Source organism: Cherax quadricarinatus, chromosome 7 (genome assembly GCF_038502225.1).
Source record: "Cherax quadricarinatus isolate ZL_2023a chromosome 7, ASM3850222v1, whole genome shotgun sequence".
NCBI lineage: Eukaryota > Metazoa > Arthropoda > Malacostraca > Decapoda > Parastacidae > Cherax > Cherax quadricarinatus.
Genome location: NC_091298.1, coordinates 66,757,028 through 66,776,109, shown reverse-complemented (window position 1 = coordinate 66,776,109; position 19,082 = coordinate 66,757,028). Strand labels below are relative to the sequence as shown.

Sequence of the window (19,082 nt, the reverse complement as noted above, 5' to 3'; positions counted from 1 at the left end):
ATAGTGTTACTACTAATAATAATACTAATACTACTAATAATAATTATTACAATAATCTACTACTACCACTACTAATAATTACAAAAATAATCACCGAAGAGAGGCTCTTGATCCATGAAGTAGGCCTCCCTTATAGGCCTAGCCTTCCCAATATAAATTGTATACATCGGCTCAGCTTTCCCACTAGGACGAATTGAGTAATGGAACGAAATCAACAAATTTGACGATAATTATAAATTTAGAGTTGCTAAGTGTCTGATAAATATTTCTCAGTTTACCTGGAGAGAGTTCCAGGGCTCAACGCCCCCGCGGCCCGGTCTGTGACCAGGCCTCCTGGTGCATCAGAGCCTGATCAACCAGGCTGTTGCTGCTGGCTGCACGCAATCCAACGTACGAGCCACAGCCCGGCTGTTTGTCCAGTGCCTGCCTGCAGCGTCTGTCTTAATTCCTGTTTTTAGGTATTAAAGCATTCCTAGATGGCCCGTGGCCTGGTAGGCAACGCTCTTGCTTCACACGCTGGTGTTCGTGATTCGATCCCTGGCATGGGTGGAAAAATGGGGCGTGTTAAACAGAGATATGCCAGTATATCCTAAGTAACAAAAATATATGCCAGTATATCTTAAATTACATATTAGTGTAAAATTTCCTGATAATTTTTTTTTTTTTTTTTTTTATATTTTATTTAAAACATGACATTACAAAAATATAATATGTAAAACTCATTTAAGTCTATAAATTAACACAATCCTCCCTACAGCTAATGTTACACACCACACTTACAACTCCGTGTGGGTACACCCCCCCCCCTCCCTGCTCCCTCATCCTATCACTTAACCCAAACCTGTTGGAGCTACTCAACAGAATTACATGATATATATATCACAACAAACATTACATTGCTACAACATAAAAGGCATGTAGCACACATAACTATTTCACTACAGGAAAGACACCTACCCTAAAAATTATCACCAACACAAACGTGTTTGAAGCCTCAACCCCCCCCCCCTTGCATGTCCCACCCAAACCTATTCACAACCAAACATACAAATTATACAGTAAAGAAAAAGAATACAACATCGTAACACATTGATACAGTACATGTATATACACCCATTTCACAAATATCCTCAAGTAATTACAAAGGGTCTGTCCTTGTGCATACAAGAGGCCTCATAACAGCAGGTCCTGCACAAGTAACACTACCAGTGTTTTTATACATTGTGTATGCATAGGTATAAAATACATACCTAATACTTGACATAGAACATAAGAATGCTCCTCAAACCTCCACCATACAGACCCCACCCACTATCATACAACATATAGTCCAAGATTCATACACACAGCAGCAGCACATGCCACCTCAACCGCACCAGCGTACCTTAGGCGCACACAGGCGCAGGCAGCAACACCTCTAACCATTCTAACATTCCACAATTTGCTGTCTAAACCCCCCCTCACACCTGGCTAAGGTTTCCTCCCTCGCTGCCCCACTTGTACTTTTGCATGCCCACTTGGGCCCTGGGGGCCACGTTTGCCATGCTCTCCACGCACGACACCCGTGCCACCTGGCACCACCAGCTGTCGCTGCTCACCTCCACTAGCACACCGCCCCTCCCCATCTACCGATGCTTTCTTCCCTGTTCGTTGAGCCGGCGTCAGGACGTCGTCAGAGTCCGACAATGCTGCAGCCCTCTTCCTCGTCCCAGCATCCTCCTCCATGTTTGTGACCGGATCGTCCACACGATGTACCTCCACCACCACCTTCGTCTCTGCCTTCTGACGAGGGGTCACCACGTCCCCGCCAGCCCCACCAGCACCAACAACCTCCTTCTGCTGCTGCTCGACCGCCACAGACACGATCTCCGGACTGGCCGTCGTCACAGCCGGGGAGACCACATCCGTAGATGAGAACATGGTATGCAAAACAGACGCTATTGTCGCATCCAAGTCCTCCACTTCCACCGTCACCTGGTCTTCCCCGGAAGCCTGCTGTACCACCGGCGATGCAGGTGACTCGAGAGACGACAGCTCCAGATTCGACACCACCACTGGCTCCTCAATCTCCTCACTCCAAAGCCGACCGTGGCCACCATCTCCTTTTCGTCCACGTATGGGAGCCTCCTGCCCATCGTCATTCATTTTTTTTTTTTTTTTATATTTTATTTAAAACATGACATTACAAAATATAATATGTAAAACTCATTTAAGTCGATAATTAACACAATCCTCCCTACAGCTAATATTACACACCACACTTACAACTCCGTGTGGGTACACCCCCCCCCTCCCTGCTCCCTCATCCTATCACTTAACCCAAACCTGTTGGAGCTACCCAACAGAATTACATGATATGAACAACACTTTTATATACACATCCCTCGAAATGGTACTTAATGATCGACTACAGACCATACAATGCATTGCACTGAACAGATTATACAGACATATTACCCCCCCCCTCCGTGGTTATCCAACCACCCCACTATTTACAACCTAACATACTATAAACAATGAATGTTGCCTAATCTAAAGTCACACAGCAAAGATCCAACATTAATTTATGTAATTGTCCTAATGGTTCAGTTACATAACAATATGTATTACATAACAATGGTGATATAGAAAAGTCACAAAGACATACAAAAGTACTACAAAACCATAAGAATAAACTTAGTCTCAAAATCCAACACATGTAAGCCTTTACACATTTAAACATGCAATTCCAGTGTTAAAACAATAACACAGCTTCAACTATGACATTCAAGCTCTATACAGCTTATATGGACATTACATAGTACTATTGACAACAGTACAATACAACATAAAATATAACCATGACATAAGTAACACATAAAGACTGTGCCTAGCACGCACCTAACCACAAAAACCTATAACACCACTGTTGCCCAACTTTATTACACTATCTGACGTGCATTAACCTCTTTACTCTCAAAACAAAACTGAATTGCAGAACACCAGTGACGAACAATAATGCACAGACATTAATACAAACATATCACATCATATCTCTGGACACCGTGCATGATCACAGCATCAACACTATGCAGTGCAAGGCACCTAGAAAAACAAGTTGGAGCAAATACATGCAATTATTATAGCAAATCTCCAAATTACAATGTCATTACCGTAAATCAATATTACCACACACAATATGTATAATAAGTATAAAGTCCAGTCACACAAAAACTGGCCAGCTCCACAGGTGCTAGCACCCGTGGTCCACATATTATTCACTCATGCATCACTCATCCAACACTCTCGCAAAACTTTTGTTATCCATTACCAGGGAGGCAACCCTATTTTCACCCCTGACTTCCCTACCCCAGCATCACTTTCCAATCATACCCTCCCCTCCCTCGTATATTACAAGTCTAATAAAACCTGTAACGTAAGTTGCCTATATCCCTCTGAAAAATCCTTCACCCACCTCCTCCCATAAATTTCCTTATTTCTACATACCGTTTTATAGAACGTTAACGCTAACACCCTCCTCTTCACCTCAGTAACCTGTTTGCCCCGCAATCCCCACACTATATAGATATAATCTGCCATAATGTACCCCACAGCTCTGATTACACTTTCCTCCCAACCCCCCACGTCGAGACTTAATGCTCTCAATACAGAAATTCCTTTACCTCCTATCCTATTTATCACCCTATTTAACCACCCCTTGACACTCCTCAGTCCATCACAAAAATATACTACATGAAAAGCCGACTCCTCCCCACCACATATCCCACACTCCCCCCCGTCAACGACTCGTCTATCCCGTAGAACCACACCCGACGGTAAAATGCCATGCAGAAAACGATACATTACATCCCGAACACGAGGTTGCAACCTCATCCTACTCAACCTATTCCATATACTTCCCCATGCATACATGGGGAAAATTCCCTCTACAGGCGCTACAACCCTCCCGGCTAACAATCTACACAACCTACCTATTTTAACCTTTGCTGGCTCTCGATCCCACGCCAGAGCCCTCAACACAGTTTCACACTCATGCAACTCAACTCCTGTATACATCCGTTGCAATCTGTTATGGATCCTGGCCAAACCCCCCCCACCACACTTTCCCTCATCACCTCCCTTTTAATGAAGACACATTTGACCCTCCGCTTTAAGTCCAGCAATCCCAGCCCCCCCTTACTTACAGGTAACATTACCACATCCCTCTTAATCCAATCACAGCTCGAACCCCACAAGAATTTAAAAACCTTCCTAAGTATGTTCGTTATTGCTGGCCCAGTTAATGGGAACACGGCTGCCACGTGCCATACTTTGCTATACAGTAAGATATTAACAACAATGGCACGCTGCACAAGGGTCAAATGATAAGGTCGCAATGCACCCAAGCGTCCCTGAATCCTTTCTACCATCCTAAGCGAGTTTTCCATGCGTGCCACAGGTAGATCGTCTGCATAAATAAGACCGCAGATTTTTAACGAATGCACCTGCCTCCTCACAACTGCACTACCCCAATCAACCCTACCCGCCCAAGCTCCTAACCCCATGACCATGGATTTATCTGAATTTACCCTCATACCAGTTGCCCCTGCGAACATTTGTACTACCCCGTCTAATGTGTCCATTGACATCCCCTCCCTGATCAGAACAGTTGTATCATCCACATACCCAATTAAAACTGGCCAAACCCTCGCAACCTCACACCCTGGTCCCTCTACGTGACACATACGCTGCTCCATCAATCTATAAAAGGGGTCCTGTACGCACGCAAACAATAATTGTGACATAGGACACCCCTGCCTAAGTCCCCTACCCATTACAATCTTCCCACCCAATCGACCATTAATCTGTACCCTCGCCATTGCGCCTCCATACAACGCCTCAACCCAGCCCACTATTTCTTCCCCAAACCCCTGACCCCTGAGGATGGCTTTCAATGCTTTCCGATCCACTCTATCGTATGCCCCTTGCCAATCGAGCGCCACCAAACCTCCCTCCCTCCCCCCCCTTTTGCCTCCACGAAATCCCTAAGTAACCCATGCCCCTCCACCATAGACCTCCCTGGCAAACCAAACTGAGTTTTTGATACTACCCGCCCTACCACACACTTGACCCGATTTCCCAAAATCTTTGCAAACAATTTATAATCTGTGCATAACAACGAGATTGCCCGGTAATCCCGAAGCGTATGCTGCCCCTTACCCTTCGGTACCAATACAACGACAGCCGTTGCCTGCTTCTCACCCAGCTCACCTCTCTCCTTCATGCAATTTAATAACCTAACCAGAAAATGCCTCAATAATTCCCAATGCTGCTGATAAAACTCTGCCGGGAGTCCATCAATTCCCGGTGCTTTGCCCTTTCACATTCCACTTAAAGCCCTCCATATTTCCCCCTCAGTTATTTCCCCACCCAGTGCTTCCCTATCACTGTTACGCAACTGACATACCACACTCCCACACACCTGTTCTAAAACCCCATCCTCTACCCCTTCTCGGTGCCAGTACTTCTCATACCACTTGTCAGCAAACGCCCCCATTCCTTCCGTAGCTTGTATGACCTGCCCCTCCCTGAACCCTCCTATCGATTCATGAACCTCCAACCATGGAATAGTCATTGCCTGCTGTCTTTGTTTCTGCCTACGCAATACGCACGATGAAGGTCTATCGCCCCATAACACCTCTTCCACCCCCGCCTGTACCCTCACCGCTTGGAACCTCTCATCCTGTACCTCACGCAGCCTCCCTTTAATTGCCATAATTTCATCCATTGGATAAGTGCCCGCCACCGCCCCCCTCGCATAACAACCCCGTAATTTATCCTCCAAATAGTTAGCAAGCCCATATTTTAAAGAATTGATACGTTTCCCTTCCTTTACGTAATAGTGCCTAATCCGTTCTTTAGCCACACCATCCCACCACATCACCACATCCTCCACCCCTTTTATCTCTGCACGTAACCCCTCCCACAGCGTTGCAAATCCCTCTATCCCCTCCTCATCACCTAACATACTTGTATTTAATTTCCAATATCCCCTAGATATACCTGCTAGTGACTCCCACGCCACCTCTGCTACTACCGCCCGATGATCCGAATAAGCTACTTCTATTGTACGGAAAAATGTCAACCCAACCCCTTGAGATATATACAGCCTATCCAACCTAGCAGCGTAACCCCTTCTTACAAAAGTGTGCTCTACCTCCCACGCCCCTCCTCCAACCGCATCCCGCAACTGAATATCCCTCAAAAGATCTCACAAGGCCGCCGACACGTGCCCTGCCCCTTTTGGTTCCACGTCAGCCCTCCTAATAACGCAGTTCCAGTCGCCACCAACGACGGCCACTGCAGGTAAACCACGTAAGAAGAAAACTAGTTCTTCACATACAAAATCCCTTTTTACCCTCACATCATTTTCCGCTGGTGCATACACACATACAAAAGATACCCGCTGTCCCATCCACCACCCATCCACGCGCAATACTCTTCCCCCTCCCCCCCCTCACTTCTTAGCAACACAAACGGGCTTGCCTCCCTGATCAATATACCCACACCACCTTTCAGACGTGCAGATGGCAGAGTCATGACCTGAAACCCCTCCACCTCGAGCACTCTTCCCTCCTTGAAATTGTGTTCTTGCAGGAACACTACATCCACCCTATATTTATACAGAAACATTCGAAACCATTCCTTCTTCACACTATTACACAGTCCATTTACGTTCACAGTCATACACCTAAGGCCTCTTTATAGTTTCCAACCCTTCCTCCTCTCTTCATTCATCCCAGGGCCTCCTGCCCCAGAGCCAGCACAAGGCTTCACACCATCAACCCCTCCCCCTTTTTTGCGATGCCTCTTATCGTGACTGCTTCGACGTTGCTCTTCCTTCCTCCCAGACCTCTGCGCCGGCGTCAGGACATCATCTGAGTCTGACGCCGCCGCTCTCTTCCTCGTGATGCCCTCCACATCCATGTTATCTTCAGAGGTTCCCTCACGATGAACCTCTACCTCCACCACGCCCCGTTCCACAGCACACGGCGACAACTCTCTCTTACTAGTTGGCCCGTCAACCCTGCTATGTTTTTTATCCTTACATTCCTCTACAGGCACCGCCGTGTCTCTCACCAGCTCAGGAACAACATCCTCTGCAGGCGGTGTCAATGTCCTTAACACTTCCTGAAGCTCTTCCTCTAGAGCCTGCACCTCCTCCTGCACTTGCACTTCTGTACTTTTCCTTTGTGTAGTAACAGATCCTTTTACATCACAGCTTACCTCACACATGCCATTCTCCTCTTTGGAATCCTCCACCTCTTCACTCCACAAGCGCCCAGGCCCTTGCTTGTGCACTGGGCTCTCAACAGCTATCACGCTGGTAACTGGTGCTTCACCAGTTTGCGCTGGCGCCCTCCTCAGCTTCACGCACTCTGCCGCCATATGGTCGTATGCCCCACATATTCTGCACGTACGTCTCTGTCCGGCATACGATACCATAACTTGCATCCTGAAGTCCTCCAACACGACGTAAGACGGTATGGGATGTCTCAGAGTCATCTTCAGGGAAAAGGTACCCTCCGGACGTCCCATGTAAGCACCTGCTGTCCACTTGCCCTTTTGTGCCAGATGTACGGTTCCATATGTCTCAAAAACACTCCTTATGTCAGCCTCATCTGCCTCAAATGGGACATTACGTATCTTAACCCACGTAAAGTGGCGAGATACGTCGATCAAACGCACCTTCACAGCTGGAGTAGCGTCAAGACTCACGTCTTGGAACCTCGTCACCAAAGACTCATACACGGACGTGGAATTCAGTTTGACGAAGATTCTATAAGCCCCATTCAGGGCTACACCATACACCTCATCGTCCTGGATTCCATAGGTCTCCCTAATGATTGTTGGGAGTAAGACTTGCACTGAAGAGGGTGAAATCGCCCCACGAAGCAGCTCAATACCAATGGTATTTACGCGCCTCCTCACACTCAGCGCCATGTTGATACAAGGTAGCTCGCCTGAACAGCAGAGGGGTGCAGCGCACAACCTCACTCGACCGTGGTCAGGCAGCGAATCTGTACATGGATGTCATTCATTGATCCACCGGCTGGCCTTCTGGCCTGCCCGCGCTGCCCACACTCTGCTGCCATATGATCATATTCACCGCAGAGGCGACACGTCCGTCGTTGACCAGCATAAGACACCATGACCTGTGTGCGGAAGTCATCAAGGTACACATACGATGTTGAAGAATTGAGACACTTATGCAACACATGGGAATCTTTATTGAAGAAACGTTTCGCCACACAGTGGCTTCATCAGTCCAATACAAAGTAGAAATGGGTAAGGAGAGTAGAAGTATGAGGTAATCAGTCCCTCAACCTGGATTCGATGTGTTCAGTCCATCACTCTTGTAGTAAGTGCAGCATAGGGCCAGAGAGGTGGCTTATATACTGCGGTGAGATGAGTTGAAGCAGGAGGAGGCGGGATCTTAGTGGGACCTGCCACTAATGTAAGGACGATGACCTACTTACACTAGTGGCAGGTCCCACTAAGATCCCGCCTCCTCCTGCTTCAACTCATCTCACCGCAGTATATAAGCCACCTCTCTGGCCCTATGCTGCACTTACTACAAGAGTGATGGACTGAACACATCGAATCCAGGTTGAGGGACTGATTACCTCATACTTCTACTCTCCTTACCCATTTCTACTTTGTATTGGACTGATGAAGCCACTGTGTGGCGAAACGTTTCTTCAATAAAGATTCCCATGTGTTGCATAAGTGTCTCAATTCTTCAACTTGTCGGTTTTCAAAACCATTCATCACACACATACGATGGTATGGCCTGGCGTAGAGACATCTTGAGGGTAAACGAACCGTCTGGGAGACCAACATACGCCCCAGCCACCCGCATGCCTTGTTTAGCCATGTGTATCACTCCGTATCTTCTGAAAACACTGCGGAGATCCGTTGCATCGGCCTCGAAGGGCACATTGCGCAGTTTCACCCACGTATATTGTCGAGAGACATCCACCATACGCACATGCACGTCAGGGGACACATCTACGCAGAGATCTTGGAATTGCTCAACCAGCTGCTCGTACACTGGCTCGTAGAGTAGTTTTACAAATATCCGGTATGCACCATTTAATGCCACACCGTACAAATCCTTGTCCGCAATACCATAAGTGTCACGGATAATCTTAGGTAGCAAAACTTGTTCATTCTCAGGCGTAATCGCCCCCCGAACAAGCTGTATACCAACGGTATTCACCCGCCTCCTCACGCTGAATACCATGACGTCACTGGATAACTTGCTAGACTGTCAGCAGAGAGGTATGAGGCACGTCCACACTCCCTGGCAGCTAGGTCGCGACGATTGGGGAAAAACCAACAACGACACAGTAGTTAAGAATGAAACACCCAGAAATAAACCCATTAATAATAATATAATCTTGAGCTAAGCCCCTACGGGTAACAGAACAAGTGACCCCAATAACAATCATCATCTACATGATATAACGTATACAAACTATAGCTGACATCAATGACATACTACTATATAGAAAGTTCCTTATGCAGAGCATTAATTTGTCCCCAGGATGCGACCCACACCAGTCGACTAACACCCAGGTACCTACTTACTGCTAGGTCAACAGGGACAACAGGTGTCTTAAGGAAACACACCCCAATGTTTCCGCCCGTACCGGAGATCGAATCACGGACTTCAGTGTTTACCTGGAGTTTACCTGGAGAGAGTTTCGGGGGTCAACGCCCCCGCGGCCCGGTCTGTGACCAGGCCTCCTGGTGGATCAGCGCCTGATCAACCAGGCTGTTGCTGCTGGCTGCACGCAAACCAACGTACGAGCCACAGCCCGGCTGATCAGGAACTGACTTTAGGTGATTGTCCAGTGCCAGCTTGAAGACTGCCAGGGGTCTGTTGGTAATCCCCCTTATAAGAACATAAGAACATAAGAACGAAGGAACTCTGCAGAAGGCCTACTGGCCCATGCGAGGCAGGTCCAAGTCTCCTACCGGCTTAAGCCAATGCACCCAACCTAGTCAGGTCAGGTCACATTGACTTAAGGGAGGAACACGGCAACCGACCTGGTAGCACAAGCTATCAGGTCTAACTCACACCCACCCACATCCACTCATGTATTTATCCAACCTATTTTTAAAGCTACACAACGTTCTGGCCTCTATAACGGTACCTGGGAGTTTGTTCCACTCATCCACAACTCTATTACCAAACCAGTACTTTCCTATATCCTTCCTGAATCTGAATTTTTCCAACTTAAAACCATTGCTGCGAGTCCTGTCTAGGCTAGATATTTTCAGCACACTATTTACATCCCCTTTATTTATTCCTGTCTTCCATTTATACACCTCAATCATATCCCCCCTAATTCTACGTCTTTCTAGAGAGTGCAGATTCAGGGCCCTTAGTCTATCCTCATAGGGAAGGTTTCTGATACATGGGATCAACTTTGTCATCCTCCTTTGTACATTTTCCAGAGAATTTATATCCATTCTGTAATAAGGTGACCAAAACTGTGCAGCATAATCTAAATGAGGCCTAACCAAGGATGTATAGAGTTGAAGAACAACCTGAGGACTCCTATTATTTATGCTTCTTGATATGAAGCCAAGGATTCTATTAGCTTTATTGTGAACACTTATGCACTGTTGTCTTGGTTTCAGATTACTGCTAACCAGAACTCCTAAATCTTTTTCGCAATCCGTAATATTAAGATCTACATTATTTAGTTTATATGTGGCATGGTTATTGTCCTGTCCAACATTTAGAACTTTGCATTTGTCTATATTAAACTGCATCTGCCACTTCTCCGACCACTGCATCAGTCTATTCAAATCTTCCTGGAGTGCTCGAATGTCCTCGTCAGAATGAATTCGACGGCCTATTTTGGTGTCATCGGCAAACTTGCCGATGTCGCTCTTTATGCCCTCATCTATGTCGTTTATGTAGATTGTGAACAGCAGGGGGCCCAACACTGACCCCTGTGGAACACCGCTCGTGACACTTCCCCACTCTGATTTCTCCCCATTTATGCAAACTCTCTGCTGCCTATTTGTCAACCATGCCTCTATCCAGGAAAAAATTTCTCCTCCTATTCCATGTGCTTTAATTTTCCTCAATAGTCTCTGATGTGGGACCCTGTCAAAAGCCTTACTGAAGTCCATATACACAATATCATATTCATTACCATGATCTACCTCCTCAAATACCTTAGTGAAAAAAGTTAATAAATTCGTAAGGCAGGAACGCCCCTTTGTAAAACCATGCTGAGATTCGTTGATTAATTTATGCTTTTCAAGGTGGCTACGAACTGCCTCGGCAATTATTGATTCCATAAATTTTCCCACTATGGAGGTTAGGCTTATTGGTCTATAGTTCGAAGCTAAGGACCTGTCACCTGTCTTGAAAATAGGTATCACATTTGCCATTTTCCACTTATCTGGCACCATGCCAGTTTGTAGTGATATGTTGAAAAGATTAGCCAAAGGTGTGCTAAGCTCCTCTTTACATTCCTTTAGAACCCTTGCATACAGTTCATCAGGGCCTGGGGATTTGTTAGGTTTTAATTTATCTATTTGCCTAAGGACCATGTCACTTGTGACCCTAATAGTGCACAGTTTATTATCGTCCTGTTCTACATAATTTATCATTACTGGAATATCGCTGGTATCCTCCTGTGTAAAAACTGAGAGGAAGTATGTGTTAAAAATTCTACACATTTCCTTATCACTGTCAGTGAGCTGACCCGAGGAACTTTTGAGTGGGCCTATCTTGTCCCTGATCTTACTTCTGTATACCTGAAAGAATCCTTTTGGGTTAGTCTTCGATTCTCTTGCAACTTTAACCTCATAATCTCTTTTTGCTTTTCTAATTCCCTTTTTTATTTCTCTCTTTAACTGAATATATCGATTTCTCAATTGCCCCTCTCCTCTTTTGATTTGCCTATATATGCCTCTCTTTTGACCAATCAGATATTTTAATCTATTGTTCATCCATTTAGGATCATTTTTGTTTGATCTGATTTCCCTATTTGGAACATAATTTGACTGAGCAGCTAGAACTATGCCCTGGAAAGCATCATATCGGCAACCATCACCACCTACCTGACCCTTAGTCAGGTCATTCCAGTTCAGCCCACCTAAGTAATTTTTCAGTCCTATGAAATCAGCCAAGCGAAAGTCAGGGACGGAGACTTGATTGCCATTATTAGGGGAATTCCATGATATATTAAAACTGAGTGATTTGTGGTCACTTTCCCCAAGCTCATCATTAACCTCAAGATTATTAATTAGTGTTTCCCTACTGGCAAGAACCAAGTCAAGGAGGTTATTTCCCCTAGTTGGCTCTGTCACAAACTGTTTTAAAAAACAATCCTGGATCGTATCAAGAAAGTCACCTGACTCTAAATTTCCTGTCAAATTGCTCCAGTCAATCTGTCTATAGTTGAAATCTCCCATTAGCACAACATTTTCGTATGTAGATGCCTTACGAATTTCGTCCCATAGAAGTTTACTGCACTCCCTATCAAGATTTGGGGATTTGCTTTTCATTGGGGGGATGGTGCATCGTCTGCCAAGTCTTTTGCTTTCGTAGTGAGTTGAGTGCGCTACCAACCGAACAACGGGACACCTTAATGGGAATATTTTTGTTATTAAAGTTTATTTAAGTACAGGTACACAATAATAGTTATACAAATTATTATACATAATTGTAAATTACCCACGTGCACCTGATAACTACACCTGGAGTATACCTGGAGAGAGTTCCGGGGATCAACGCCCCCGCGGCCCGGTCTGTGACCAGGCCTCATGGTGGATCATGGCCTATCAACCAGGCTGTTACTGCTGGCTGCACGTAATCCAACGTACGAGCCACAACCCGGCTGGTCAGGTATCGACTTTAGGTGCCTGTCCAGTGCCTGCTTGAAGACAGCCAGGGGTCTGTGCACCTGATAACTGTACTCAAGTGTACTTGAGGGGGGGTCAGTCCCTGAGGCTGAGGGACTGATCCCCCTCAAATACATTTTCTCCAAGACTGAGGGACTGACTACATCTTTATTTTACTACTACTGCTCCCTCTGTATTTGGCTGAAGAAGCCTACTGTGTGGGCGAAACGTTACATCAATAAGGACACCCAAGATAACATGTCTCAAATGATCACCTTGTGGTAATTTTCTACCATTTATAACAACTACTGAAGTTAAGAGGGAAGACACGAGGACGGTCAGTGTGTGTGTGAGAGTCGTGGAGGGAGGACGGTGCTGCTCTTCCTCTCTTATTACTACACAACACTACTATAATTAACACATAAAGAGGTTAGTAAGGTTATTTACCTACGATTATTATACTTAATAACGTAAATTACGCAGGATAACCCCGAAGAAAGATCAGCGAGGACTTTCCAGTGTGTTCCTTGGGATGTTATTATTATTATTATTATTATTATTATTATTAATTTTATTATTATTATTATTTATTTTATTATTATTATTTTATTATTATTAGTTTGCCCTAAATACTATAAGCTTTTTTTTGCACCAAAATATTTTATTACATAAACTACATTTTTTTTTTGTACTACATCAAGAAACAATTTCTATTTTTTTATAATTCTGAAATAAAAAAAATGAATTTTTTTTTCCTCACGTTCAGTATACAGTTTACATACTTTTTTAAAATTTAATTTTTATTGATCGTTAGAGGTATATAACGGTGATTTAATGTTGCTTATTGATGCTGGGCTCTTGATCCCGGGTGTTGGAGCCCCCATGTCTCCTAATTTTAATATACCATTATTATATTATTCATAACTTGTATCGAACGTGATTGTTACTTGTTATTCCCTTCCCCTGGGTGGTTGACCCTTGTGGGTTTAGCGCTTCCCCTTAAGTATGGTAATGATGGGGCAGGTTGTTCATTATATTGTTAGTGATGGGGCAGGTTGTTCATGATATTGTTGGTGATGGGGCAGGTTGTTCATGATATTGTTGGTGATGGGACAGGTTGTTCATTATATTGTTAGTGATGGGGCAGGTTGTTCATGATATTGTTGGTGATGGGGCAGGTTGTTCATGATATTGTTGGTGATGGGGCAGGTTGTTCATGATATTGTTGGTGATGGGGCAGGTTGTTCATGATATTGTTGGTGATGGGGCAGGTTGTTCATGATATTGTTGGTGATGGGGCAGGTTGTTCATGATATTGTTGGTGATGGGGCAGGTTGTTCATGATATTGTTGGTGATGGGGCAGGTTGTTCATGATATTGTTGGTGATGGGGCAGGTTGTTCATGATATTGTTGGTGATGGGGCAGGTTGTTCATGATATTGTTGGTGATGGGGCAGGTTGTTCATGATATTGTTGGTGATGGGGCAGGTTGTTCATGATATTGTTGGTGATGGGGCAGGTTGTTCATGATATTGTTGGTGATGGGGCAGGTTGTTCATGATATTGTTGGTGATGGGGCAGGTTGTTCATGATATTGTTGGTGATGGGGCAGGTTGTTCATGATATTGTTGGTGATGGGGCAGGTTGTTCATGATATTGTTGGTGATGGGGCGGGTTGTTCATGATATTGTTGGTGATGGGACAGGTTGTTCATGATATTGTTAGTGATGGGACAGGTTGTTCATGATAGTTGATGGGACAGGTTGTTCATGATATTGTTAGTGATGGGGCAGGCTGTTCATGACTGTTATTGGTGATGGGGCAGGTTGTTCATGATATTGTTGGTGATGGGGCAGGTTGTTCATGATATTGTTGGTGATGGGGCAGGTTGTTCATGACTGTTATTGGTGATGGGGCAGGTTGTTCATGACTGTTATTGGTGATGGGGCAGGTTGTTCATGATATTGTTAGTGATGGGGCAGGCTGTTCATGACTGTTATTGGTGATGGGGCAGGTTGTTCATGATATTGTTGGTGATGGGGCAGGTTGTTCATGATATTGTTGGTGATGGGACAGGTTGTTCATGACTGTTATTGGTGATGGAGCGGGTTGTTCATGATAGTGATGGGACAGGTTGTTCATGACTTATTGGTGATGGAGCGGGTTCATGATATTGGTGATGGAGCGGGTTCATGATATTGGTGATGGAGCGGGTTCATGATATTGGTGATGGAGCAGGTTCATGATATTGGTGATGGAGCAGGTTCATGATATTGGTGATGGAGCGGGTTCATGATATTGGTGATGGAGCGGGTTCATGATATTGGTGATGGAGCGGGTTCATGATATTGGTGATGGAGCGGGTTCATGATATTGGTGATGGAGCGGGTTTATGATATTGGTGATGGAGCGGGTTGTTCATGACTGTTATTGCTGATGGGACAGGTTGTTCATGACTATTATTGATGATGGGACAGGTTGTTCATGACTTATTGGTGATGGGGAAGGTTGTTTTTATGATATCACTCCTATATCACTCTCTTATTTACCCCTATCTCACCTATGGAATTTGTGCATGGGGCTCAACAACAAGTAACCATCTCAGACCACTAATTACCCAACAAAAGGCTGCAGTTAGAATGATAACAAATTCTCACTATAGGCAGCACACTCCACCAATATTCAATACACTAAACCTACTCACCATACAAAACATTCATACTTATTACTGCACCTATTACATACATAGAACACTTAACTCTGATATTAACCCTCCCCTCAAACATCTCCTTGCCAACCTCAACAGAACACATGACCATAACACAAGGCACAGATCACTCTTTGATGTTCCTCGTGTCCATCTCACACTATGCAAAAACTCAATGCACATAAAAGGCCCTAAAATCTGGAACTCATTACCTGTAAATATAAAAGAAACACTACCTGTTTATAAATTCAAGTCTCTTCTCAAAGATCACTTACTCACCCAAAACCAAATAAATACTGAATAACTGAACCTTATAAATTGTATATCTTAAATGTTTCTCACAATTATATCACATAAATGTTAAACCTAAAACCCAATCTAACTTTATTATTTTTTAAATACACTACCTAACAGAATACTCCATTCTACTGAATGTACAACAATGCATACAACCATATGACCTGTCTTTGTAATACTCACTTGTGCTTTATAGTAATCTGTTTACATTAAAGTTTTATCACTGATGTCATCATTGCTTAGTTCATCTTAAGTTAATTTTAAGCCAGCCCGTAATGCTATGCATAGTATAAGTGGCTTTGGCATGCTGCTCTTATCTGTATTTTTTGTACCTCTGTATGTGTGCTCAAATTTTTAAATAAATAAATAAATAAATAAAAAAGTTATAATCATGACTGTTTTTACTGTATCTTACAACTAGGCATTAAATAATGGGATATTACAAGGACATCAATCAAAAGTCATTTCATCTGACTTTTTTTTGGGTTATCCTGGATAATTTGCACATATTACTGTGATAATTGTGCTTACCTAAATTTGTGTACCTGTTTAGTTTGATATTACATGTATTATTATACCTGTACATAAATAAATTTACTGAAAAATAATGATAAATTCCTGTTCTAATTTTGGGTTTTAATTTTCCCAGCCATGGTATGTAGACCTGTTCTTTATGTAACTTTTTTTTTATATACATGTATACTGTACAGGGTGTTTTTCATTCACTCAAATTTATATGTATTCCACTAACATTAATATTGTGTTCATAAGGAGAATTTTTTTAAAATGTGTTATTGTATATGTATGTAATCTCATATATTTTCTAAAATTTTTCACATGTTTTTAAGCCTAAGTGGGAGGTTGGTTCAATATTAATGAATATTACCAATTATTTTTTATAGTACATATTACCAATATTTATAAATAAACATGATATAAAGAACTAGTGTAATGTGTTCTGAAAACCATTGTACGAATTTATGCTATGCAAAGTCATTGTATGTTCCTGACCAGACAGGATATACACGGGTGTATAACTGTGTGTGTATACATACTACGTCTACTTTAATCTCTATTTTAAGGGTTAAAATACACAAATAACCTGCACATAGAGAGGAGCATACGACAACATATCGGTCCGAATTGGATCATTTACAAAGTCACAATTCAATTCAATTCAGTTCAAGTTTATTCTCTATAATGGTTACAATGTGGGATTTACAGGTTTTGGGTATTTTGTGGTTTACATGTTATAAAATACTAAATACAGAGGGGGCCACTAGGACACCTAGCATGGCTAGGCATTTCGAGCAGACTTAGATTAATTCTTAACATTAAGTCCTTACAGATTACTGTATTAAGGCTAAGTGACTACATAATAATTTTGAGTTTAGCAATGTGAATGCTTTTGTTTTGGCACAATACAAGGTGTCTATATTTGAGTAACATAGGCAAACTTATGACTAGTTAGGATTTATTATTTTAAGATTAGTATTTCTGGGTTTATAGTCAGTGGGTGAGTGAGTGTAATTTTGAACCACCAGGTGGTTATCATGTAGTTGTTGGGGTGGATCAGGGAGATAAGATGTTTTCTAACTGTAGTTTTGAAAGTGATGAATGTGTCTGCAGTTCTAGAGTTTTCAGGTAGGGTGCTCCAGATTTTAGGTCCTTTGAAATACATTGAATTTTTGTAAAGGTTTAGTCGTTAGGTAAGACACACATGCAACAGTTAGGTAACTTTATTTCGAAACGTTTCGCCTACACGGTAGGCTTCTTCAGTCGAGTACAGAAAAGTTGATAGAAGCAGAAGATACTTGAAGACGATGTAATCAGTCCATCACCCTTAAAGTTTTGAGGTGGTCAGTCCCTCAGTCTGGAAAAGAGCATTGTTCCGTAGTCTGAAACAATTGTTTCAGACAACCTGTCGGTATTTTATACCATTTTAATGTTCAAAGGTTTAGTCGAACACGGGGAATGTCATAGAGATGTTTGTGTCTGGTGTTATGCCTGTGGATCCTGTCACAACTATCAAGAAAGCATTTTAGGTCAAGGTTAATATTTAAATTTAAGGTCCTGTAGATATAGATTGCACAGTAGTAAGTGTGGATGTTCTGAACAGGGAGCAAGTTTAGATCTAGGAATGGTCCAAGTTGGACCGAAACATCGTTGTAAGCTCCTCTGTCTCCTATGTGCGGATTGTTTGTTTATTGTTCCAGTCACGATATTGCGCCTTTTTGTTCTTTAGGGTTAAAATACTATGCTCTTGAATGGTGGTGAATAAGTTGCATGTGGTTTTAATGACCCGCTTGTAATTGATAGGCTTTAAATCTTATTACCCATCATTGTAATCTGAAATGTACCACATGTTAGTGACTTTCTTTTCTGCTTAACAATACATGTATTTTATTAAATATAAACTGCATACCTGTATACTGTAGAAAGGAAATAAATTATTTGTATTTGAAAGGAAATTTTTGTTTTAGCTAACAAATTTGTAGATTATAATTTAAACTAATGTTCCATTGATGTCTACAGGTATTTTATGGTTGAGCACAAGCAAAAGGCACTATGGCAGACATATTTACATTGGAGGATGCCTGTCGTCTTTTACAGAACAAATTCATTCTGATGATTGGAGACTCGAGTAAGTTCCTGGCTCTTGCTCTTATGATCAGAGCTGTGTAATTTGTATACCATAGACTAGCAAGTTTAAAGCCCAATATATACCTTCTCACTCTTGTAGTGTAGTGGTTGTCATGTCTACTTTACATGCATAAGGGCCTAGGTTCAAGCCCTGGCCAGAGCAGCAGTGATTTTTTTTTTGTAGCCCTGCTTCACTGGGAGACGGCCAGCATGTTAAAAAAAATGTATATAGCACCTTCTCTCCATGGGGAAGTGGAACAGAATTCTTCCTCCATAAGCCATGCGTGTCATAAGAGGCGACTAAAATGCCAGGAGCAAGGGGCTAGTATCCCCTTCTCCTGCATACATTACTAAAGTTAAAAAGAGAAACCATACCACGGGCGGGGTTAGAACCTGCTATCTTTATGGGCCACCCTGCCTCGGTGGGGTACAGCCAGTTTGTTGAATGATGATATGCCTTCTCACGAAAAGGCCAAAGTTTGGTTCTCAGGCTGGGCAAAATGTATGACAGGTCTGCAGG

At 43.2% G+C, this 19,082-nt stretch overlaps 1 protein-coding gene across 2 annotated transcripts in view; it reads left to right on the top strand.

The window, feature by feature from the left end:
* The first annotated feature begins 13,229 nt into the window (after positions 1 to 13,229).
* The window catches only part of LOC128686983 (uncharacterized), a 34,834-nt gene continuing 28,981 nt past the window's right edge, over positions 13,230 to 19,082 (top strand). For both annotated transcript variants that reach the window (XM_070082661.1, XM_053774325.2), the window contains exons 1-2: positions 13,230 to 13,344; positions 18,455 to 18,563. In XM_070082661.1, coding sequence (XP_069938762.1) covers positions 18,488 to 18,563 — 76 coding nt within the window. In that variant the 5' untranslated portion in view covers positions 13,230 to 13,344; positions 18,455 to 18,487. The remainder of the gene's footprint in view (positions 13,345 to 18,454; positions 18,564 to 19,082) is intronic.